This window comes from Felis catus, chromosome C2 (genome assembly GCF_018350175.1).
Source record: "Felis catus isolate Fca126 chromosome C2, F.catus_Fca126_mat1.0, whole genome shotgun sequence".
Lineage (NCBI taxonomy): Eukaryota > Metazoa > Chordata > Mammalia > Carnivora > Felidae > Felis > Felis catus.
This window is the reverse complement of record NC_058376.1, coordinates 109,400,091-109,424,143: the sequence shown is the minus strand read 5'-3', so window position 1 is coordinate 109,424,143 and position 24,053 is coordinate 109,400,091. Positions and strand designations below refer to the sequence as shown.

The following is a 24,053-nucleotide window of genomic DNA, read 5'->3' as shown; positions in this document are numbered from 1 at the left end:
ATTTTGGTCTCAGGTTGACTAGGGAGAGTAACAGAACCTTCATCAGCACTACACATTCTCGAAGAGGCGATGCATTGTTTTCTTGAAAGCCCCGACGCTAAGCAATTCCAAGAATGTTTGGCAAAGCCCTTTTGGGAAGGGTTAGGTGGGGGGGCTTTCTCGCACGCACGCACACCCGGCCCCCACACACGATGTGACAGGGTTCGGGAGACCTAGCGGAAACCTTCAGGTCACCCAGGGAACTGCTCCTCTCGCTCGTCCTGCGGCGGGGGGGACGGGGGGGGGGGCGGTGAGAGCGCCGAGACGCGCGGGGCGCGGAGATGTGCAAGTGGCGAAGCTTGACCGCGCGCAGGCGGGAGCAGCCGCCCAACTCCCGGCGCGGGATCCGCTGAGAGGCCACGGTGAGTCCCTCCGGGTGCGGGTCCGAGGGATGCCCGGTTCCCCCTCGCTCCTCCGGCCCGGGCCGCCGCGGGGCCGGAACCTCCCCCGAGTCCGGCCTCGCTCGGCGCCGCCGCCGCCCGCCGCCCGCCGCCCGGAGCCCGCGCCGCTCGGGGCGCGCTGGGGCGGACGCACGGACCGACCGGCGCTCGGCGGGGCTCCCCACGCCCGGCCCCGCGCGCTCATTGGTCGGGATGTGTCTGCTCAGCAGCCTCCAACTTCTCCCGAATCCCACTGGTGAGTCCTGGGAGAGCGAGCCCGCACCTGGGAGCTGGGGAGAAGGGTCCGAAGGGCGCGAGAGCACGGGCGGTGGGAGCCGGTGGGACGGGCACGGGGCGGGCACAGCCGACCGAGGGCAGCGGCCGCCCGGGAGGCGCACGGAGCAGGGGCAGCGGCTCGGCTCCGGCGCAATCGAGCGCCCGGGACCCCGCGGCCGTGGGCGAGGGAGGCGTGCCCTGGGAAGGTGCCGCATCTGGGACTCGAAGAGTGAGGGAAGGGGCGAAGAGGGTGACCTGGAGGAGGGGTCTGCGAGTGATGTGGGGTCGAGTCTTCGGGTTCATTTCTACAGCTCCCTGCAGCCTCTGCCTCGGGGAGTTATGTTTGGTTGCCGGGATCAGCGCTACCAAATTGCAGGGGGTCTGATCTGGGGGCTGGGAATTTGCCATTCCGCTGTTACAGACACGGATTTTTTTTTTTTTTTTTTAAAGCAAGGTTTGTTTTCATTTTGGTTTCTATCGGATTTTCTCATTTGTAACTCACTTTTCTGTTTTTACTTTTCCTAACCTGAAGATCCTTTCATTACCCTAGCTCTTCATCTTGCCTTAACCTTAGCTTGCTATTATATAATTTATGCTGATAGCGTGCTTAAATCACAGAGGGTTGGTTGGCGGGAGCAGTGGGGGGAGTTCCTAGGTAGGTGAAAGTTTTCTTACCTCATTGGCCTCAGTGTATTTGTATTATTCGAAAATAAGGGTAATTGCAACCAAACGTTCCTCTTTAGCCACTTGATTGAGTCTGTTCCTCCCCCATAGGTGATGCAAATGGTAATTTTATTAAACTGGAAAGTAGTACCTGACGTGCAGTGTCAGCATTGGGGAGCTGCCAATCGGCAGGCCGGCTTTGGAGGCTTGCAGCGTCTTCACTCTTGTCTTATTTCTGGGCCCCAGCACTTAGAAAAATTTGTCCGGTACTTTCTTGAACTCGCTGCTGTGACTTCTGTTGAATAGCTGCGCGGCATATGGGAGTGATGTGGTTGTTACTTTGTGTCCAGACCCCCGGGAACACCTATACAGTAATGTCCTGGGAAAAAAGGAGATGGTTTCTCTCTTGACCTGCCTCTTCAGCCTCCGCAGCTACAGCCTAAATATGCAACCTGTCTCTCCTGCTTCCTGTGCCTCAGTTTCCATAACACAAGATTGTTTTAGTAGTGTACCCTCAGGGACTTGCAGAAATGCTAATGTGGGAAGGTGCTGTGAAGATGAAAATCGCTTAGGTTTATAGACTTCCCTTTAACAAAGCAGTTATCCTGTAGGTTGATTTGACTCTATTCTCAACTGGTGTAAGAATTGCTGCTTTATATTGCTTTGGAATGCTGTTTCTACTTAAGCAAAATAATCATTCTTTTGGTAATGTTATTTAGCTGAAGTTGGCAGATTTCTTGTTGGGTTAGATCTCCTAATTCTCTGTTCTCTCCTCTGGAAGTGTCTCCTTTTTGGTTGAAACTTTCTGACCATATCTCCAATTGAGATGTACTATTTTAAACATGTAGGTATTTTGGGGTGGGGGGCATATCCTGCTTTATATGGAACTATAAGTATCAACTTTATAATTTTTTTTGTATCCTTTTGCCCTCTTCCCTCCCTTCTCTAAAATGGGGTTGGGTGTAGTTGGCTTGAATATTCTGTATCTAGGGGGTTGGTGATTGATCTTGGTGTTCAAGATTCTGGCTCCTGTTTTCTTATAGGAACATAGTGAATCCACCAGAAGTGTCTGGAAATGAATGGCAAAGTTAACCAGGAAGTTAAACTTGTATCATTTCTCCTTTTGCTCAGTGCTGTTCAAAATTGCTACTTAGGAGCAAAAGACAAAAAAAAAAAAAAAAAATCAGCGTGTTTACAAGAGGGGCAGATTGCGGGTTTGCAGGTGATTCAAAGATGATATTCTTTTGATGCAGGTAAAAGGGCTAACAGCTGTAGTCACTGCCTTTATTTCCCTGTAACAATTTCTGCAGTCTTAGGTGCAGAACCATTAAAAGCCCAGCTGCCTCCGTACCCCAGTCTCAAGGGTAAGGAGAAGTGAGGGAAAAGTAACCTGGACGGGAGAAAGACATGCCTGCCTACCAGTTTTCTGAAGTTGGAAGCCTGGTGGAGCCAAAGAGCACCTTTAATTTAACCCGGTGGCTACCCTGGTTCCTGGCCCTAAGTTTTACTACAGAAACTGATTGTTGTTCTCAGAGAGAACTAAAATGAGAAGTGGATCAGGGCGCCTGGGTGGCTCAGTTGGTTGGGCGACTGACTTCGGCTCAGGTCATGATCTCACAGTTTGTGGGTTCGAGCCCCATGTTGGGCTCTGTGCTGACAGCTCAGAGCCTGGAGCTTATTTCAGATTCTGTGTCTCCCCTCTCTCTGCTCCTCCCCTGCTCACGCTCTGTGTCTCTTGGTCTCTCAATAATAAATAAATGTTAAAAAAAATTTTTTTTTAATGAGAAGTGGATCATATTATTTCAGGGAAACTTGGCTAGATTGTCTTCTGAAATATTAGAGCAGGAAGACAAATGCTCATGCAAGGCAAATGTGATTAATATTCAGATGCTGTTTACGCCACTCTTGAATTCTTCTGGGGAAACTGGGAAAATTATTCTTTTTATTGTTTACCTCTCTGAATGGTGTCCAAGTATTAAATTTGGTCCCATCTTTTCTTTCCCCAATCACCATCTGTATTAAAACTCCAAGGGCCACGATCAATGCAATTCCATATCATAACCCCAGGGTCTGTGAGACTAAGCCAACATGAGTTACATAACCATTAAGTAAGACATTTTAACATTCAGGTACATTACATCCCACTTTTATTGAGCAGACACAGTTTTCATGGTCTAATAAAATATTTTTATTTGATAGTCTGTCCTTGGTTATAGCCTCCTGTAATCAAGAGGACAGCGTGCTTAAGACTTTGTATCCAGAACTCTAAAGTCCAGCTGTGGTTCACTTATTAATAACTCACTGGGGAGATTAAATTCCTAGCTATCAGTGGGATCTCCCAGTCCACACTTCAAATGTAGAATCCATTTTCTACTTTATCCTGTGCCTCAGTTTCCACAAAACATACCATCAGGCAAATTGTGGGTGTTCAACAAAGATCTTTAAGAGTATTTCTGAGGAGTCACTTCCTCTAGGAACTAAGTTATATGCTTAATTGGTATAAAGTTATAAACAGCTAATATGTTAGTTTATGATGCCCTTTTCTACAGTCATGCAGAAAAATTGAAGTTGGAGCTTTGGTGGATGGTGAATAAAGAACCACGAGGGCTCTAAAAGAAACCTAATGAAATTTAATATTTAGGCTTTCATCCCCTTAACTTCCCTCCCCCTTTCTAAAACTTCTGCAATAAGATCTAAAATAGCTTTTATTGTGTGATGATATGATACATTTTTATTTCAAACAGTGACCAAATGTGTTCTCTGTAAAGAACATTTACTAGTTTTGTAGTGGGGAAAGTTCTCTGAGTTTTATGTGCCTCGGTTTCCTAAAGTATAGAATTGGAATATTAATACCCACCTTACAAAGATTAAAATAATCAGCACAGGTAAAGCACTAAGAACCAGTGACTGACACACGGGAAGCACTCAACAAATGTCAGCTATTATTAGAAGTATTAATATTAATTTAAATATAAGTTAAGTAAGTATCTTAACAATTGTTACCCTGACCTGCAAGGAGGGTTTTTTTAATGCATATATTTTTTTCTTCTTCAGTCGCATGAAGAAACAGTGATTAAGGTTAACCGCTATCTCTGGGTGTAAACCACTGACTTTTGGTTCACTGAGTGACCATCAGAATGTTGTCTAACCAGTTAATAGATACCCACATCAGCAGTAGCTGTAATTTTGAGCTTGTGAAAATAAAAGTTGTTTTTAAGACTAAAAACAAGGGATGCCTGGGTGGCTCAGTCGGTTAAGCGTCCGACTGCGGTTCAGGTCATGATCTCGCAGTTCGTGAGTTCGAGCCCCGCGTCAGGCTCTGAGCTGTGCTGACAGCTCAGAGCCTGGAGCCTGCTTCAGATTCTGTGTCTCCCTCTCTCTCTGCCCCTCCCCTGCTCATGCTCTGTCCCCGTCTGTCTCAAAAATAAATAAAACATTAAAAAAAAAGACTAAAAATAAGCTATCACAAGTGTTTGTTCCTTTTTGTTTTTATCTGTATTCATATTTCAAATTACTGCTTAGTCAAAACCTCAAAGTATTAGTCATTGATTTCCATGCTTATGAAGGAAACCATTGGAGCAAGATATAAAATTCACCTTTGACGTTGTCCAAAGTTCAGAAGGGTGAGTTTAAAACTTTGCTTTATGATGGTACAGCAATTATTTGCTTATGAACTGCCATAGGAATCTTATGTGAGTATTTAGCTAAGTCTTCTTGTCTAATTTTGTTTGGATCTTTACTGTTATTTTAAAAAAAAAAATTGTGACTGATCATGTCAAATTCATTGGCTCTATACTCTGTTTTCAGAATCAAAATTCTGACTTTCAACAACAGCAGAACTTGATTTCTTACTTAAAATTAATTAGTCATTTACTTTTATCTAGCCACATTAGCATTTGGAAAGTTGTACATACATTTTCTCTTCTTTTTATCTACGTATTAGTTTGTTGTTGGTAGTATTTAAAGACTTAACAAAAATTTTTTTTCCAGATTTTAGGTGATGGGCAAATCAGAAAGTCAGATGGATATAACTGATATCAACACTCCAAGGCCAAAGAAACAACGATGGACCTCACTGGAGATCAGTCTCTCCGTCCTTGTCCTGCTCCTTACCATCATCGCCGTGACGATGATCGCACTCTATGCAACCTATGATGGTGAGTGACTCCCATACCTGTGCACACAAAAATGCACAAGAGAGTGAAATCTTCATCTTACGCCTTTTTCGTCTACCAAGCAAATGTGTTATGGAGAGAGATACTTAAGGATGGTGGTATAAAGTTTTCTTCATAAAATGTAACATCAATATGTCGAAACGGTTAAGTCTGACTAAAGTACAATGTCTTTTATGTTTGAGCTGTTATTAATTGCCAAGTATATTTAGTGCACTCATGCTTATTTTATAAGGATTCTAGTGTATAATTTTATTTGATTAAAGTATACACCATTTTGTGGCCAGCTTCAATTAGTGAAATTTGTTGTGTCATTGAAATTCTAAAGGGCTTCACAGGAATCTAAGAGGTCTAATTTGAGTCTTAGCAGTTTTCACAATAAGGATTAGAAAAGATTGGTTCCTTAATAGGGGGGAAAAAAAGATTACCGTACTAAAACAACTGATTATTTCAATTTAGTAGATCTAGGGCTTAGTGAGTAGCGATGATACAATAAATTGGTTTTTTTCACAATAGAGTGTTTAAATTTAGGATTTACCTATTTTATTTCTCTATGTTCTTTCTAACTATTGGCAATGACATACAATACTCAGGTTTTAGTTCTTGCTTTAAGGAATTTATTATTTAATTGGCAGTTTTTGAAAGAACAGAATATAAGGAGAAATTACAAACCCGCATTGCAGATATTTATGCATATTCCCTTCTTTTTCTAGATGGCATTTGCAAGTCGTCAGACTGCATAAAATCAGGTAAGAAGATGGTTTTCAAATGGAATAGTTTTTCAAGTAATGTATTAACATTTAAAAATCAAATGCTAATAGACAAATATCTCTATATTTCCTTTGTGTATACTTTTATTTATTATAGATCATTTATTTATAGTCAAGGAAAATCCAAAAGTACTTAAGTACTAGGTTGATTAGCTAGTTTATTCTAAAAAAGAATTTGCTCTTTCCAGCTCTGGAGTGTGTGGTAAGGGTGATAGAGGACTGTATCTCTAGCTTCTTGGAGTTTGCCAGGTAGTTGGAGAAAGACAACACACTGAAATGGCAAGAGCATCATATGATCATGTTGACTTCTCGATGCAGGTGATCAGAGGGGCATGAACTAAGAAGGGAGTGTTGTGTGGTCCGTAAAGCCAGTTGGAGAAGAGAGATTTGGGAGGGGCCTTGATATGGGCTAAGGGTTAGAAGTACAGGTATAGAAGAGGGAATTCCAAGTAAGGACAGAGAACAGGAATCAATCATGTTGTTGAGAAACAGTGACTATGTAGGCTTGATAGATAGGGCCACGTGATGGAGAGCTTTGGAAATGCATGTGTTAGCTTTGATGTTGTAATGAAGGAGAAACGGATATTTTCCAGGACAGATCATTCAGTAAGGCAAAGCTGAAAGATGATTCTGGGAGTGCGGGGTTGGGTAGGTTCAGTGAAAAGTGATGAGCCAGAGAGGGTGGGCAGGTAGGGACTGCTGCTGTAATGGAGGGGTGCCTTGAGGAGCAGCTTAGAGTGGTATGAGAGAGCCCTGTGACCACATGAAGGGAGAATTGGATGACTCAGTGGAACAGTATTGCTAAGTGAAGAATATGAATGATCTGAAAATAATGCCAAGTTTTGGGGCACCTGGGTGGCTCAGTCAGGTAAGCATCCGACTCTTGGTTTTGGCTTGGGTCATGATCTCACGGTTTGTGAGTTTGAGCCCCGCATCAGCTCTGCACTGATGGTACGGAGCCTACTTGGGATTCTCTCTCTCTCTGCCCCTCCCGTGCCCTGTAAATAAATAAATAAACTTTAAAAAAAGAAAAAAAAATGATCTGATCCCAAGTTTTAAAATCTACGGGACTCAGGAAAATGGTAACCATGCGCACAGAAATAGAGAAGTTTGGAGGTAAATTTGTTTAAGGGAGAGATGTGATTAATATGGATTTGGACAGGTTGGGTCTAAGCCAGGGGTTATGCACAAGTGGGTATAGACCGCAAGAGGGTAGAGATGGGGTGTAGGAAGATCTCTCGTGTGGGTCATTTAGGATCTGTCCAGGAGCGATAGGTGAAGCCTTGTGGGGTATTTGGGTTCTTAAAAGGAGATGAGCTACAAGGGCTGAACTTAAGAGGACATCAAGAGTTAGAGTACAAGGAATAGAAAAGTCAGAGAAGGGAACCGAGAAAGTGTGTGGAGTTATAAGCTGTCACATCAATTAGAGAGTGGTGAAAAAGAGAAGAGCATTTGACAAGAAGAAGGTGGTAGCTGGGTACAACAGCCTGGGATATGAACACTATTTACCTCCTGTCTCCTTTGTCAGGAGATTCTAGACCTCTTTTCTAATGTTCACATGTCTTCTAAGAAATAACCTGTCCCAAATGATTTTGAACCATTTCCTATTAGATGGTTTTATCTGGGTTTTTGTTATGCATTGACCTTTGCAAAATAATGATGAGAAAATATCTTGGGATTTTAGGTGATAGTTTAATGTTCTGAATGTTTGCCCTTTGCTCTTCTGTATATTGCTTTTTGATGTTTTTATTGCTGTAGTTGCTCGGGATCTCATGTGCACTGACAGGACACCTGAGATATGATGTGGGTGACTGGAGGGAGGCCTGATTGGGACATTAGCCACTGGTTGCTCAACATACTAACAGTCACTTGCCCACCCAAGGGCTTTCCAGAAACAAAAGAAGTTTCTTTGTTCCTCAGAAAGTGGCTGCACAGATCCCTTGGTTGGGAGATGTCCAGGGGCACTGTGCCAGAGTTGGTATGTGCCCAAGTTGTCAAAGTTATCATTTGCTCATCCCCCACTTTTCTTTTATTATATGCTCATTCTTACCCTGTTTTGAGAAACTCCCACTTATGTATTGACTTCTAGTTGTCTCCAAGTTTCTCTGTCCTTAATACACTTGACATGTCTTCTAAGTCTCTTAATCTATAGGTTCTCTTTCACACTTAGTCTCTCATTCTCTTTCTCTTTAATTTTAATACAAAGAAATGGAATTAAAAAAATGTTTTAATGTTCATTTTTGAGAGACAGAGTCGAGTGGGAGAGGGGCAGAGAGAGGGAGACACAGGCTCTGAGCTGTCAGCATAGAGCCCGACATGGGGCTCAAACCCATGAACCGCGAGATCATGACCTGAGCTGAAGTCAGATGCTTAACTGGCTGAGCTACCTGGGTACCGTGAAGAAATGGAATTTTTTAACTAGGCAGACATAGAGAGGCTGGGCAGGCTCATCTAGTGGTACCTACCCCAATTAGCAATGTGATATCTGGAATCTGGAATCTTAGGTGTGATTTACTGCTTAGGGATTGGACTTTGGCTTTTTTTTCTTAAAGTGGTGTTTGGGAAATCTCAATTCATTAAGACATATTTAACATGTATCCTTTCATTGTAGCTTAGAAATCATACCAAATGTAAAACACCTTATAGAATTGTACCTTGGCAGGGAAATGTATACAATAGAAATAGTGTCAGTGGTAAACAAAGTTGCTGAATAACTGTCATCTTCTTTATTTGGCTCTGTTTGTTTACAAGCTGTTAAAATACTTTCATATTGCTAGTTACTGTTCTTCCTGGGGGGAAAAATGAAGATGAAACTCACCCTTATGGATACAGTATTCACACTCGTGCCCACTTACACACCCACAGTTCCCTGCTTGTTAGTCAACCTTTTCTGCCATAAAAGATACAACTACTGTTTTTAGCAGCTCAAATTGGGGCACCTGGGTGGCTCAGTTGGTTAAGCATCTGACTCTTGATTTCGGCTCACGGTTTCGTGAGCTGGAGCCCCACGTGGGTTCTGTGCTGACAGCACAGAGCCTGCTTGAGATTCTCTCTCTTTCTCTGCCCCTCCCCCACTCGCACTCTTTGTCTGTCTCAAAATAAATAAACTTAAAAAAAGTTGCTGCAAATTAACAAAATTCTAGGGGAATTCTTAGACAGAAAAAAGTATTAAAGAAAAATGAATGAGCAGTGAATGGAAAGGAAAAGAAACATGGGGAAAAAAAGATGTTGAAAAGAATATAAGGTCTCCTACCAACAATTTCTAGATTGCTTTAAAAAGACTGGGAGAGGGGTGCCTGGGTGACTCAGTTGGTTAAGCGTCCAACTTCAGTTCAGGTCATGATCTCACGGTTCATGGGTTTGAGCCCCGTGTCAGGCTTTGTTCTGACAACTCAGAGCATGTAGCCTGCTTTAGATTCTGTGTGTGTGTCTCTCTCTCTCTGCTCCTCCCCCGCTCACACTCTGTGTCTCTCTCTCTCTCTCAAAAATAAACATTGAAAAACTTTTTTAAAAAATGACTGGGAGAGGGGCTCCTGGGTGGCTCAGTCGGTTAAATGTCTGACTCTTGATTTCGGCTTAGATCATGATCTCATGGTTCATGACCTTGAGTCCAGCGTTGGGATCTATGTTGATAACATGGAGCCTTCTTGGGATTCTCTCTCTCCTTCTCTCTCTCTGCCCCTCCCCCTGCTTGAAATCTCTCTTTCTCTCAAAATAAATAAATAAGCATTAAAATAGATACATACAAAGACTGGGAGAATTCAACCCTGAGCACAGAGATTGATAAGAATTGGAAAAGTAGGTATTGAGAGCCAAGGTGCTTACTTTAAGTAAAAGTTGGTTCTAACTTATGTCTTTCTCTTGATAGATGAGGATGTCATAGCAAGTGTACTTCTCTGATCCTTTCAAGTCAAGGGATAGATATCAGGTCATACGAAGGCAAAAATGTAGATTATCTTGAAATCTGTTTGGGTGTTAGGTACTTTAAATCTGAGAATCTAGGAGTTTTAATATTTATAACATACATAAATTATGTTTATAATACATACTTAAAGATAATTTACATGTATATGAAATGCACCAGTATGAAAGATTATACCAACCTAAAATAAAAGAAACACTACTTAACAAATAGCAAGTTAAGGTAGTGTTCAAAACCCTACTATTAAAGCATGAGTAATGTTATTCATCTCTTATTTACTATATAAGATTGTCAAAACATGGAGTTATAGAGCTTGCTTGTGATTTCTCAAACTTCTCCATATACATCTAAATCCTGAAACTGGTTTCCATTGTACTGTAACCTTACTAGCTCGGAAGATTTCAAGGAATCACATGCTTTACATCAGGGTTTCTCAGCTTCATCACTGTTGTCATTTTGGCCTGGATAATTCTTTGTCGGGGTGAGGAGGCCGTCCTGTGCATTATAAGATGTTTAGCAACATCCCTGACCTCTTACCCACTAGATGTCTAGTACCATTCCCTTCCCAACTTGTGACAACCAAAAAATGTCTCCAGATACTGCCATTGTCCCCTTGGGACATCAGAGCCACCTCCAATTAGGTACCACTGGCTTGAATGATCTCAAGAGTTCATCCAGTGCTTTTCCCATTGTGGTAGGTGGAATAATGCCTCCCTAAAGATATCCACTTCCTATCCCTGGATCCTGCAAATATGTTACCTTATATGGTGGTCGGGGGGAAGGACTTTGCAAATTTAACTTAAGAATCTTGAAATGGGGAGATTATCCTGAATTATTTGGATGGATTTATGTAATCATAAGCATGCTTATAAGGGGAAGGGAGCAGAAGGGTAGAATCAGAGAAAGGGATATGACCAAAGCAGTGCAGAAAGCAGAGGTTGGAATGATACAGCCCCAAGCCAAGAAATGTGTGCCGCCTCGAGAAGCTGGGAGGGGAAAGGAACGGTTCTCTCTTACCGCATCCAGACAGAGTACAGGGCTGGCAACCCTTCTTGGGACTGTACGACAGGAAATTTGTGCTGCTTTAAGCCATTAAGTTTGTGGTAATTTGTTACAGCAGTGAGAGGGAACTTCTAATACACCCTCCATCATTCCTTTATTTTCAGACTGTTGGTAAGGAATTAAAATATGTACATACATACATGCACAAGCGTTTCCCACCAAGCTGCTGCTTTATTACTAAATGGAGGTGTGTGATATAGAGTATGGGGAAGGAATGTTAAGTAGATTTACAGGGGAGTATAATAATAGAATATAGGAGAAGAATAGAATAGAATAGAATAGAATAGAATAGAATAGAATAGAATAGAAAGAGACGATAATAAAAGAAAGTAATAATAGTTAACACTGAAGAGTCATTTGTCTGACACTATTATAAGCAGTTTATATGTATCGATACGTTTGATTCTTACAATGACCCTGTGAGGTAGGTACCATTATATCTTATTTTTATAAATGAACAAACTTGGCCTGGGATGCCAGCCCAGGTAGCCTGATTCTGGAGCTCGTAATGGTGACCATTCCTCCGTGTTGCCTCGAAGGAGACTAGGAGTCTATCAAACTTTTAATACCCAATGTCTTTACATTGTATGAAAGCAGATTGCCTCCCCTCCTGCTAGAACCTAATGCTAAGAGGCGTAAGATGACTCTCGGAGAGTTGAGATAATTAAATCCAGACTGAGAAGGAGGAGAACAAATATCTCTCCACTCCAGAAAACAGCTATTTTACTGAGGACAGTGAGCAGCTTCATCAGTGATTTTAGTACATCAAATACAACTGCAATTGAGTGGTCTTAAAGAAGCAAATATTAACAGTGTTGTCTTAGACTCTTTGGGGGATGGAGAAGCCAAGTTAAGATACATGAGCAATACAATGCACAAGAGAGAGAGAAAGACTGTCTGTCCAATTGTGCAGGTTGTATACTGCATAATCATGGTAGCCCGAGAGACACCGAGAGACAGGTTCATGGAGCATCAAGCCTTGGATAAAATCTCTCAGAACTATTCATTTCCTTTCCTTTAAATCTCTACTCACCAAGCAAACTTTTTTTTTCCTACCAAGCAAACTTTTGATAAGTACTTAATTATTAATAGAAGGAAAGGAGGCATTCTGTTCACTTGAAAGATATATTCAGCATGGTGAGATAATGTATTCATATGCAGAGTATGAACCTTCAAATTTCTGCTCATTTTTGTAAGGGTCAGATTCTGGTAATGCCCTGGGTGAAGTATCTTGGCACCAACTGGCCTTTTCCTGGCAGCAACAGGAAAAGGTTTCTCACTGTTGGCCATGGTCTCTCCTTTCTTGCCTGTCAACACCCCATGAAGCCTCCATGAAGAAAAATGGCACAACTAGATAAGTACAAGAAAGACTGCAGACTGACTCTTCAGGGCTACCAGGTGTGTAGCAACCTTTCGGAGTAGGAGATGAGGCTATTTTATTTTGTAATTAAGTTTGAGAAAAATCCTTCGGGCTAGCAGGTATCTTAGTAGAAAGCTGGCTGAGACACACCTTTGTTCATGTAAATGTGGCATGTGGCAGTTTGCTTTGGGCAGCTTTCCCCACACCATTCTCCCGACTATTGTGTAGCAATACTTCCTTGAAAATTTCCCCGGTCAAAATTAGCATCTGTCAATCAAATCCTTTCCAAGAAGGGAATCAATTATGTGATAAAAACAAACATATGTAACATATTTTTCTTACCTTCTGGGTAGAATTTAAGCAGTGGTACACCATTATTTTATTTTTTTTCCTTAATGCATGGCCAAGGTGTGGAAAACATAGATAAGTTGAATGAAATGGTTAAAGGGAAGGAAATTTAGCAATGTCTGGTAAGCTTATTTGGAATCCTAAGGTTTGTTTCACAGCTGTGAACATCACCTATATATAAAGGAGAGTGGATATAAACTCTGCTTTGGCTAGGATGAGGCCTCTGGCTTTGCCCTCACTTAACATTGCAGAGTGAGAGGTATGGCTGTAGTTCAAGGTATTGCTTTGTTCTGTTCCTCAGCAAACTGTGGGGTGGCAAGTGCTTTCCAATAAGCCTTTGATATAATATGAAGATCAAGTTGATAATATTAGTAGATTATTTAAGGGAAATTGAAAAATAGAGAATTAAAAATTCATAAGGGGACAGTTCCCAAACCCTTGAGTCCTGAAAGATTTCATTCTCTCTGATTGTTCAGAAAAGGATATACAGTAGAGGTGTGGGGGGGGGGGGAGCACCTGGGGTGGGGGGAAGGAACTAGTTTTTATCCTATGACTGACTGACTGAAAACCAGGATATATTCTCTCTATTCAACATACCCTCACCTTATAACCATCAGAAAGGCTGTAATTAAAAAAAATAAAATAAAATAAATAAATAAATAAATAAATAAATAAATAAAGGCGCCCAGGTGGTTCAGTTGATTAGGCATCCAACTCTTGGTACCAGCTCAGGTCATGATCTCACAGTTTGTGGGATTGAGCCCCGCATTGGGCTCAATGCTAACAGCATGGAACCTGTTTGGGATTCTCTTCCCTCACTCTCTGCCCCTCTCCCGCTCACTCATACTTGCTTGCATGGGCTCTCTCTCTCTCTCTCTCAAAATAAATAAATAAACACTAAAAAAAAAAAGAGTATCAAGTGTTAGTGAGGATATAGAGACTGGAGACATCAAACATTGTTGGTGGGAATGGAAAAATACCTCAGTACCTCCCAGGTGAGTATCTAAAAACCAATTGGGAAAGCATTTGGCGATTTTCATAAAAAGTTAAACATACTCTTTGCATATGACCAGCAATTTCATACCTAGGTATTTCCCTAAAAGAAATGAAAGCACATGTCCTCACAAGAATTTCTGTGTGATTGTTCATTATGGGATTATTCATAATAGCCAAAACATGGAAACAACCCAAATGTCTATCAACAGGTAAATGAACAAAATAAGGTATAGCTGTAAACGGGAATACAACACAGCAATAAAAAGGAACAAACTATGACACATGCAATGGTATGCATGAACCTCAGACATTGTTAAGTGAAATAAACCAGACACGAAAACGTGCATATTATACAATTCCACTTACATGAAATTTTCAGAGAAGGCAAAATTAAAGAGGCAGAAGGCAGAACAGCTATTGCCTGGGGCTGGGAGTGGGGCAGGAATTGCAGCAAATGGGCCCTAGGGAGGCTTTTGGGTAATGGACACATTCTAAAGTTGGATTACAGTGATGGTTTTGTGCAACTGGATAATTTATTAAAAAGTATTGGTTGAATTTTATGGTATGCAAATTGTAACTTAATAAAGCCATTGACAGACAAAACAAAACCACCCTCCCCTTTTTTTATCTCTCCAGTGTCCATCTATTAATCATTATATTTTTTAACATTGCTTTTAATTTATTTATTTTTGAGAGAGAGAGAGACAGAGCACGAGCAGGGGAGGGGCAGAGAGAGAGGGAGACACAGAATCTGAAGCAGGCTCCAGGCTCTGAGCTGTCAGCACAGAGCCCAACGCGGGGCTTGAAACCAGGAACTGTGAGGTCATGACCTGACCCGAAGTCAGACGCTTAACCTACCGAGCCACCCAGGCGCCTCTAAGTAATTATATTTTGATCTTCTGCTTGCTATTAAGTGTTTAATCCCATTTTTGCAATTAAAAATGATTACATTTCCTTTTAAGTGTCTACCAAATCTTCACTAAATAACTCAAGCTTCTCAGTTTGAGTATCGATTATTGGATTGTATTAGGCTAATATTGATGAAAGTCTATGGAAACAGAAAATCAAGTAGGAAGTTAAAATTCAAAATTGGACATTGGAAGCATTGTTTGCATGCACCGGGGGTTTCACTTTCAGAGGGTGTCAGAGATGCATGTGATATCATAGGGCAAGGTAGGCCAGCCATTTCTGAAACAAAGTCAGAATATGGGGTCTACCGCAAAGCAGTTTGCTTTTGGAAATAATCCTGCTCTTGGAAAAAATGTGTTGGTTTCACATATGGGTTCTGTGAAATGTGTCCCGTTTCACCTTGACTGCTAGTAAGTCAAGAGTCAAATTTGTTTTCACCTTGTAATTATAAGACCTCTTTGTATACCATTTGATTCATTAGCATTATTCCTATCCTCTTTTTTCTTTCCCATCCAGTGTATATGAGTTAATTTATGTATCCCTGTAAGGCCACTTTGAATTCATTTCAATAGGTTAATAATTGGATGAATAGAACATAGACAAATTCCAGCAGTAGATATGTGTAGAAGAAAGAATGTTAAATAGTAAGCTTTATTTCAAAGAGATACAAGTGTTATGAATAATTAAGGCACAGTCTTTTGAAAGATTACTGCTCCTTTTTCCACTAAGCCAACTTAGCATGGGAGAGCAAAGATACAAGTTTTGGCCACATCCTGTGTTGTTAGCATGTGATCTTAATTAAGTCAGTTTAGCTTTCTGCATTTTATTTTCCTTATCTACAAAATTGGAATTACAGTGTCTCATTTTACAGAGAAACAGCAAAGACTAATAATGATAGCCCATTTCACATGACACATCCTTCATGGAGATGCACCGTAGGTATAATGCACGGATATATTCCATTTAATGTGTTTTTTTTTTCATGCAAGTTGCAGATGCCCTGTTTAGGCTATTTATTGAGAACCAAAAAGCAATCAACATATTTTTAAAGATGAAAGCGTGACCAAAAGAGAGGGAAGGAGAGAGAGAGAGAGAATGTTCTATATAGTCTATATATTCTATATAGTTCTATATAGTCTATATAGTCTATAATTTGTCATCCCTTATTAACATTTTCCTTGGCTTCTGTGCTCTATCGTAGCACAAGGTATGACAGGTCCGCCTGTGAATAAGTTAAAGTGTGCACAATCAGAAATGGGCACTTAGATCCACATTTCCTATAGAACAAAACTTACCATCAGGCACACTGATTTGAATCCATAGTTACTCCATGCTTGCCCTTGCACACTCTCTCTGTTATCCCTTCCCTCGCCACTCACTGACCCCAAAAGTAAATAAACCAGAGACCTGTGGCAATAAGAATAACTAGATCCTTGGTGTTCAAAGTGTGGCCCACAGACTGGCAGCATCAGCATCGGCATCAGCTGGGAAACTTGCAAAAGTGCAAATTCTCAGGCCCCACCTCAGACCTATTGAATCTGCAGCTGCATTTTTAGTGTAGTCCCCAGGAGAATAGTGTGCACAATAAAGTCTGAGAAGTGCTGAAGAATAGTGATTCTCAGCTACGGCTGCTTATTGGGATAATTTGGGAAGCTTTTAAAATATACCCATGCCAAACCATCTCTCCTCCCTGACACACAAAGTTCTTGTTCCTTCAATGGAGTGGTCTCTGTTAGGGGTCAGAAGAAAAGCATTGTAAGTATATCAGTTGACATTAAGGTATATAGGAATTACCTGGATGTTTGCATTTTTAAAAAGAAGGGTATATGTTAACCAAATAGTTGCTTTAACAGGTGCAGTTTCAGGCTGTGTACCCACTGAAAACTCAGTTAGAGTGGGTGAGGCACTGGCCTTTTTATCTACTAGTAATGGAGAAGTTGAACCTGGAATGTCCTCCTGAATTTCCCTGGAAAAATGTGGACAGGGATGTCTTCACAGAGAACAAGACAACTTCTTTCCTCATCCATCCATTCATTTGTTTATCCATGCCTCTGTTCGTTTATTGATTTTTTTCCAAAAACATTAAGTGGGCACCATCTAAATGCTGAGCCTTTTCCTAGACACTCAGGACCATGAACTCAGATACCCCCTGTCATCAGGAAAGTGGTAGTCCAGTCAGCATGACAGACCAATAAACTAAATAACCATATGGTGTTGGTAAGTGCTATGACAGAAATAAGCAGACTGTGCTGTAGGCACTCTGAGAAAGGAACACCTGACCAGATAACTCATGGGAATGGGCAGCTTGAGTGACTGTGATGGGGCCAGGAACTCATTATCAAGAGGAAATGTCACCCACTAAGTTCTGAAGGATAGTCAGAGACTGCCAGACCAGTGGAGCAGAGAACAGCATGTGCATAGGCTAGATGCAGCATGCAAGCAAAGGCTGAGTTGAGTTTAGGACCTGCACATGATTCATGATGGCTGGAAAAATGCACCAGGCTAGCAAGACATGATATTGGAAAAATTAATTGGGGTAGTTCACATACTACATGGGTTGTAATTCCTCCTAAAGCTTATGGAAAATAAATAAATATGTTATAGGGAGGATCTGAAGGATTTTAAGCAGAGGTTTGCCTCCTATCTAGCTCATACCTGGTGAGGGAGAGGAAGAGATTTACCCATACATACAAGGGAATAACATTTCTGCATCCCAAGTGTGAGGGATAGCTTGACAATATTGAGGAACTGAAGGAATAGCTGTAGGGCTAAGGCACAGAGGGTGCGTATGAGAATGCGAAAGTGGGGATGAGGAGGGGAAGTGTTGAGTGTTGGCACAGAGATGAGCAGGAGCTGGATCATGTGGACCATGGTAAAGTTACCTGGATGTTATCAGGATGTTACCTTTAACTAATAGCCCAGAGAAGTTATGGAAGGAAGGGTTTCAAATGAAGCATGACTTGATCAGAACTGTAACTAAAGAATGGCTGTGGGCAGGAAACTAGGCTACTGCCCACTTCTCTGGGATGAGAACTAATGGTTGCCTGGGTTTGACTGGTAACAGGTTGGAGAGAATGGATAGATTTTAATATGCAGTGAAAAGTCTCTTTCGAGACAGTGTAGATTGGAAATACTCCTAAGTCTTCCATGTGGCAAAGTCGGGGTTGGATATAAGGATTCAGGAACCGTCAGCATACAGAGGGTGTGTTTGAGATTTCCCAGGAAGGAAATGAAGACTTCCAAAAGGGATAGAAGGGGAGGAGTCAGGGAGGTAAATGGAAAACCAGGGAAGTGTAAAATCACCAAACCATAAGGAAGAGAGTATGTTAAAAAGTAAGATTGATGGAGTTTACTGCAGCTGAAAGGTTGATAAGAAATGGGAGCACAGAGGAAGAAGTTGAAATTTCAGGTGGAAAGTGGGAAAATTGATAAGTCTAGTTCCTGGGGACATAAGAGAGGATATATCCAGGGAAAAGGTGGTAGGACTCTCGAGACAGAGGAGAGCCCCCTCTTCATCTCTTACGGGGGAGGAGGCAACGATGGCTTGAATACAAGTATGTTTGGAGGCTGGGAAGGATAGGAAGGTGTGTTGGTTATCATCCAGTTACTTCAGTTTTCCCTGTGAAGTAAGAAGCAAAGTCTGCTGCTGGGCCTGAGCTGGCAGAGAAAGTGAGAGTATCAAAGGCTGAAAAGGGGCAGTGTATAGAGGGGAAGGGAAGGCCAGCCAGGGCCATGTATGCAGAAAGACTGTGCACAGGATTGATAACCCTGGTGAAGCTTAAGGCCATTATTTGAAATGGCATTAACCCAGGTAGTTTTGGGATTTTCTGGCACCACTGATAATATCTTCAACAGATATTGAGCACTACACTGGTTGCTGAGGATGTAGAAGTGTTTAACACAAAGTCCAGGCTTACAAGAAGCTCACAATAAAAAAAGGAGACGGTCAATGAATCATTGTGTAAAATATATTACTTTTTGATGTTTATTTTTGAGAGAGAGCACAAATGGGGCAGGGGCAGAGAGAGGGGAGGGTACAGAGGATCTAAAGCAGGCTGTGCACTGACAGCAGAGGGCCCGATGTGGGGCTTGAACTCACGAACTGTGAGATCATGACCTGAGCCAAAGTCAGGCTCTTAACTGACTGAGCCACCCAGGTGGGCCTAAAATACACTACTAAATATCTTAGCCTATAGTTGGAGGGCAGCTGGATAGATTCAGGGTAGGCTTATTTGCAGGGAGCAAGGGAATGAAATACTGTGATGAGATGTTGGTTTAAATGATGGCACTAAGAATGTAGGCTGGATAGAAGATAAACACAAAGGGAAAATAGAGTAGGTGCGAGGTGAGCTCTCAGTGAAGTTCAAAAGCAGGTATAGAGGGAATAAACAAATGAAAAACCTTCTAAGGACCAGAAGGTCGGCACATAGGTTACTCAAGTCGAAGATTTCAAAGGTAGAACTGTTCTGGGTGATGGCAACCTCAGGATGTTACCATCAAAATGCATGTACTGATGTGGAGTGGAGGTGAAGGTCATGACAGTTCAGAAAGTTCAGAAATTCTAGAGCTGGTGAGTAGCAGAGGTGGTCCCTAAAGTCCCTGATGTTACCTGGGAAGATGGCAGAACTTTCATGGAAGGGAAGACTGAGCAAGGCGTTAATATTTAATAAACAATGAAGAATGTCCAGACAGTTAAAGAGGTAAGGTAGTTGATGCTGGAATGATCAACTGGCAGAAGCCTAAACAAGCAGTGTGAAGAGAAATGTTTTGGATGCTACCTGTAGTGATAATAGAAGGCTAGTTTTGTCTCTCAGTGTCTCAGAGTACCAGAAGGCCAGGGAGCTTCAGGGGAAGGCTTTCTGATTAAAGCAGAGAGCTGGTGGCTGCACTCTATAAGGCTTAGAGCTTAATACTGAAATACTTAATTTAATACTTAAATACTTAAAATGCTCTCCTCTTTCACATCCCACACCCTTATCATTCCTTCTCCAGAGAAAAGTTTGCGGGAGATACCCTTCTGAATGGAGGTAAATGCTGACAGGAATGAGATTCTAGAGTCTTAGGATGTGCCACCAGAGCTAGAAATTAGTTCACGCTGGTTAGGGCTTTTGGCTCACGTGCTGTCATATGTAATTATATAATTCAAGTGGGTAAACAGCAACCAGCAAGAGGTAATGGTGGAGGACCACCCGTCTGGCATGTTGTTGTTGAACTCCATTTGACGGAATCACTAATGAATTCATTCTATTTATCTTTTCACTAGCCTAGGTAGAAGAGTCAAAGTGAATCAGTGAGTTTTTACCTTAAAACAAAATGTTTGTTTAAACCTTTCTCAGAGACACGATCTTCCTTCAAAATTAAAAAAAAAAAAAAAAAAAAACAAAGTGGAATTGTCACATTTTATTTATTTATTTTTATTTTTTTAAGTTTATTTATTTTGAGAGACAGAGACAGAGAGAGAGAACAGGAAAGGGGCAGAGAGAGAGGAGAAAGATAATTCCAAGCAGGCTCCACGCTGTCAGCACAGAGCCAGCCACATATAGGACTTGAACTCATGAACCATGAGCTCATGACCTGAGCCGAGATCGAGAGTCAGATGCTAACCTGACTGAGCCACCCAGACGCCTTGGAATTGTCACATTTTAGAAATAAAAATATCTTTTTGAATTTTAATTAATTAATTAATTAATTTTTATTTTCTTTAAAGATTTTAAGTGATTTCTACACTCAAACTTACAACCCTGAGGTCAAGAGTAGCATGCTTTACCGACTGAGCCAGCCAGGCACCCCAAAATATCTTTTTTATTTATTTTTTATTTTATTATTTTTTTTTTAATTTTTTTTTCAACGTTTATTTATTTTTAGGACAGAGAGAGACAGAGCATGAACAGGGGAGGGGCAGAGAGAGAGGGAGACACAGAATCAGAAACAGGCTCCAGGCTCTGAGCCATCAGCCCAGAGCCTGACGCGGGGCTTGAACTCCCGGACCGCGAGATCGTGACCTGGCTGAAGTCGGACGCTTAACCGACTGCGCCACCCAAGCGCCCCCAAAATATCTTTTTTAGAAACTTTAGTCGGCAGGAGTCTAACAAGTAGTAGGAACTTAGCTGTGAACCTGAAAAAAGGGATTTGGTCCACAGCACAGACCAGATGATTGGGAAGTCAAATTGAAATCAGTTAGCAGGCAACCAATAGCCCTCAGTGCATCTGTTCCTCAGCGCTTGATGCTTAAAGCAGGAAGAAGCAAGCCAACTATAACATGATGGATATGGCCCAGGCCATCTCTTTAAAAAGTTTCTTTTGTTAATCAAGGCTTTCCTGAACTTCAAAGAAATTCTTATTGAAAGGACTCCCAAATCATTAAAGATTTATAATAAGATGTGCTTGAGGATCCAGTAGTTACTTAAAAATACTCCCAGAAAGCTTTTGTTAAATCCATGGGCTTAATTTTCTGGTATAATGAAATTAGCTGAGTGAAATTAGGATGTTTTGATACGTCTGCTAGTCTGAGGCCAGATGAATTCATTATCCCCAAACATATGTATATAACAATTAATGATTTCACTAACTTAGATATTGCCAAGAAGCAAAATATTAATAGTATTTGTTCAGAGAAATAACTTAATTATATTTGAGTGGATCGAGTGAAAGAAGCAATATATAAAAAGTCATTAACCAAACAGAAAATTTCTCAAAGCCCTGTATACACTATTCTGTAGCAAGGATACATGTTGAGAAGCATGTTGAGAAGAAATGGCACAAGTGAAGCCTTGAAAGTCCTCTTAAACCCCTATCCATGCAAATATGAATCTTTAAAATTTTTTTTAATGTTTATTTATTTTTGAGACAGAGAGAGATAGAGCATGAACGGGGGAGGGTTAGAGAAAGGGAGACACAGAATCCAAAGCAGGCTCCAGGCTCTGAGCGGTCAGCACAGAGCCCGACGCGGGGCTCGAACTCACAGACTGTGAGATCATGACCTGAGCCCAAGTAGGATGCTTAACCGACTGAGCCACCCAGGTGCCCCAATATGAATCTTTTAAAAGAGAATATAAGATAGTAGCAATTATTGCTATGAAACTTGACGTGATGTATTTTAACTGCGATAATAAAATTAAAACTGAGAAAAGAGATGAGAAGATTTAAAAAGTTTACAAACTAGTTGGGTTCCACACGTCTCTGTTGTAGAGTCAGACCCATTTCAGGCCCAGGCACTCACTAAGGTCATGGTCAGTGGCTCTGGCTCCAAATCTGGTGAGTCTCATGGGTGAGCTGCCTCTGACCTCAGCTCCAGTTGCGTAGGGTCCTACCTTGTCCCTTGGGACCTCACTTCTGGCTCGTTCCTCACTTCTGGAGTCTGACTCTTTCCACTTTTCCTTTCCTGTCTTCTGGGACTGAAACCTAGCTTAGCTCCTAACCTCATTACCTTTTGCCAGACCTTCCAGAACTTTCTTGGATCAGCACACTGCTGGTTACATCTCCTTCGTTGGAACTGCCTGTGGGTTCCAATCCCGACATTGCTCTTAGGTGGAAGCTTCCTCTGTTGCTGACACTTGTAGTCCATCTAAAATGGGATTCAGGGGGCGCCTGGGTGGCGCAGTCGGTTAAGCGTCCGACTTCAGCCAGGTCACGATCTCGCGGTCCGTGAGTTCGAGCCCCGCGTCGGGCTCTGGGCTGATGGCTCGGAGCCTGGAGCCTGTTTCCGATTCTGTGTCTCCCTCTCTCTCTGCCCCTCCCCCGTTCATGCTCTGTCTCTCTCTGTCCCAAAAATAAATAAACGTTGAAAAAAAAAAATTAAAAAAAAAAATTTAAAATGGGATTCAGTCTCACTGGACTGGCTCGTACTGCTTCTACCTGAGCCCAGGTTATGTACATGACAAACATTTTACGTGGAACAAAAACGTTTCTTCCTTTACTGAGGGAGGGACAGGCCACTAATTTTGTACGTCAACACAGAAAGCCAAGGATCCTGCTTTTTCTCTCATACATCAGCTACCATACCTGTTAATTTTAAAAACTTAGGAGGGAGGAATCCATTTTTTGTCCTGTTTATTTAATACAAGAAAATCTAATTATGTGTGAAAAGTTAATTTTTTTTTTCGGATATTGCCTACCTGACTTTAAATGAACAATAAAAGTCCTTTTTTTTTTAATTTTTAATTTTATTTTCGAGAGAGAAAAGGAGGGAGAGAGAGAACAGGGGAGCAGGGCAGAGGAAGAGAGCGAGAGAATCTCAAGCAGCTTCCATGTTCAGTGCAGGGCCCATAAAAGTCAGTTTTAAAAATTAATTAATTTTTTAATTAAGTGCAACAATGATTTCTGGAGTAGATTCCTTAATGCCCCTTACCCACTTAGCCCATCCCCCCTCCCACAACCCCTCCAGCAGCCCTCTGTTTGTTCTCTATATTTAAGAGTCTTTTATGTTTTGTCCCCCTCCTTGTTTTTATATTATTTTTGCTTCCCTTCCCTTATGTTCATCTGTTTTGTATCTTAAAGTCCTCATATGAGTGAAGTCACATGATATTTGTCTTTCTCTGACTAATTTTGCTTAGCATAATACCCTCTAGTTCCATCCATGTAGTTGCAAATGACAAGATTTCATTCTTTTTTGATTGCCGAGTAATACTGCATATACCACATCTTCTTTATCCATTCTCCATCTATGGACGTTTGGGCTGTTTCCATACTTTGGCTCTTGTCGATAGCGCTGCTATAAACATGGGGGTACATGTGTCCCTTCAAAATAGCATACCTGTATCCCTTGGATAAATACCTAGTGGTGCAATTGCTGGGTCGTAGGGTAGTTCTATTTTTAATTTTTTAAAATTTTTTGAGGAACTTCCATACTGTTTTCCAGAGTGACTGCAACAGTTTGCATCCCCAAAAAGTCATTTTTAATTCAAGCATAGTAACAGGAAAAAGACCCCAGTGTCAAAATATTTTAAGATGCTGATAGAGCACATGTGTGATTTTCAAAGCTTTTAAATAACAGATGGTGATAATTTACTATGAGAAGACATACTTAATTGAGAAGGAAGAATTCTTTTGGAATGACCATTATGGCCTGGTTGTGCAGAGTAGATCCCTTGTTCTGGGTAAAGAGTGTACCTACAATTATTATTGCTTCTGTATTCTGTGGGTTACCTGGAAATATGC

At 41.4% G+C, this 24,053-nt stretch overlaps 1 protein-coding gene across 5 annotated transcripts in view; it reads left to right on the top strand.

Annotated features, from left to right (window-relative positions):
• The first annotated feature begins 261 nt into the window (after positions 1 to 261).
• MME (membrane metalloendopeptidase) overlaps positions 262 to 24,053 on the top strand; it is a 99,854-nt gene continuing 76,062 nt past the window's right edge. Inside the window, exons 1-3 of one of the 5 annotated variants that reach the window (XM_023260452.2) lie at positions 262 to 401; positions 5,349 to 5,515; positions 6,244 to 6,279. In XM_023260452.2, coding sequence (XP_023116220.1) covers positions 5,359 to 5,515; positions 6,244 to 6,279 — 193 coding nt within the window. In that variant the 5' untranslated portion in view covers positions 262 to 401; positions 5,349 to 5,358. Of the gene's footprint in view, positions 402 to 539; positions 676 to 763; positions 925 to 4,975; positions 5,051 to 5,348; positions 5,516 to 6,243; positions 6,280 to 24,053 lie in introns of those variants that run through there. The other 4 variants (XM_023260454.2, XM_023260455.2, XM_023260453.2 and 1 more) reach the window with 4 other exon arrangements.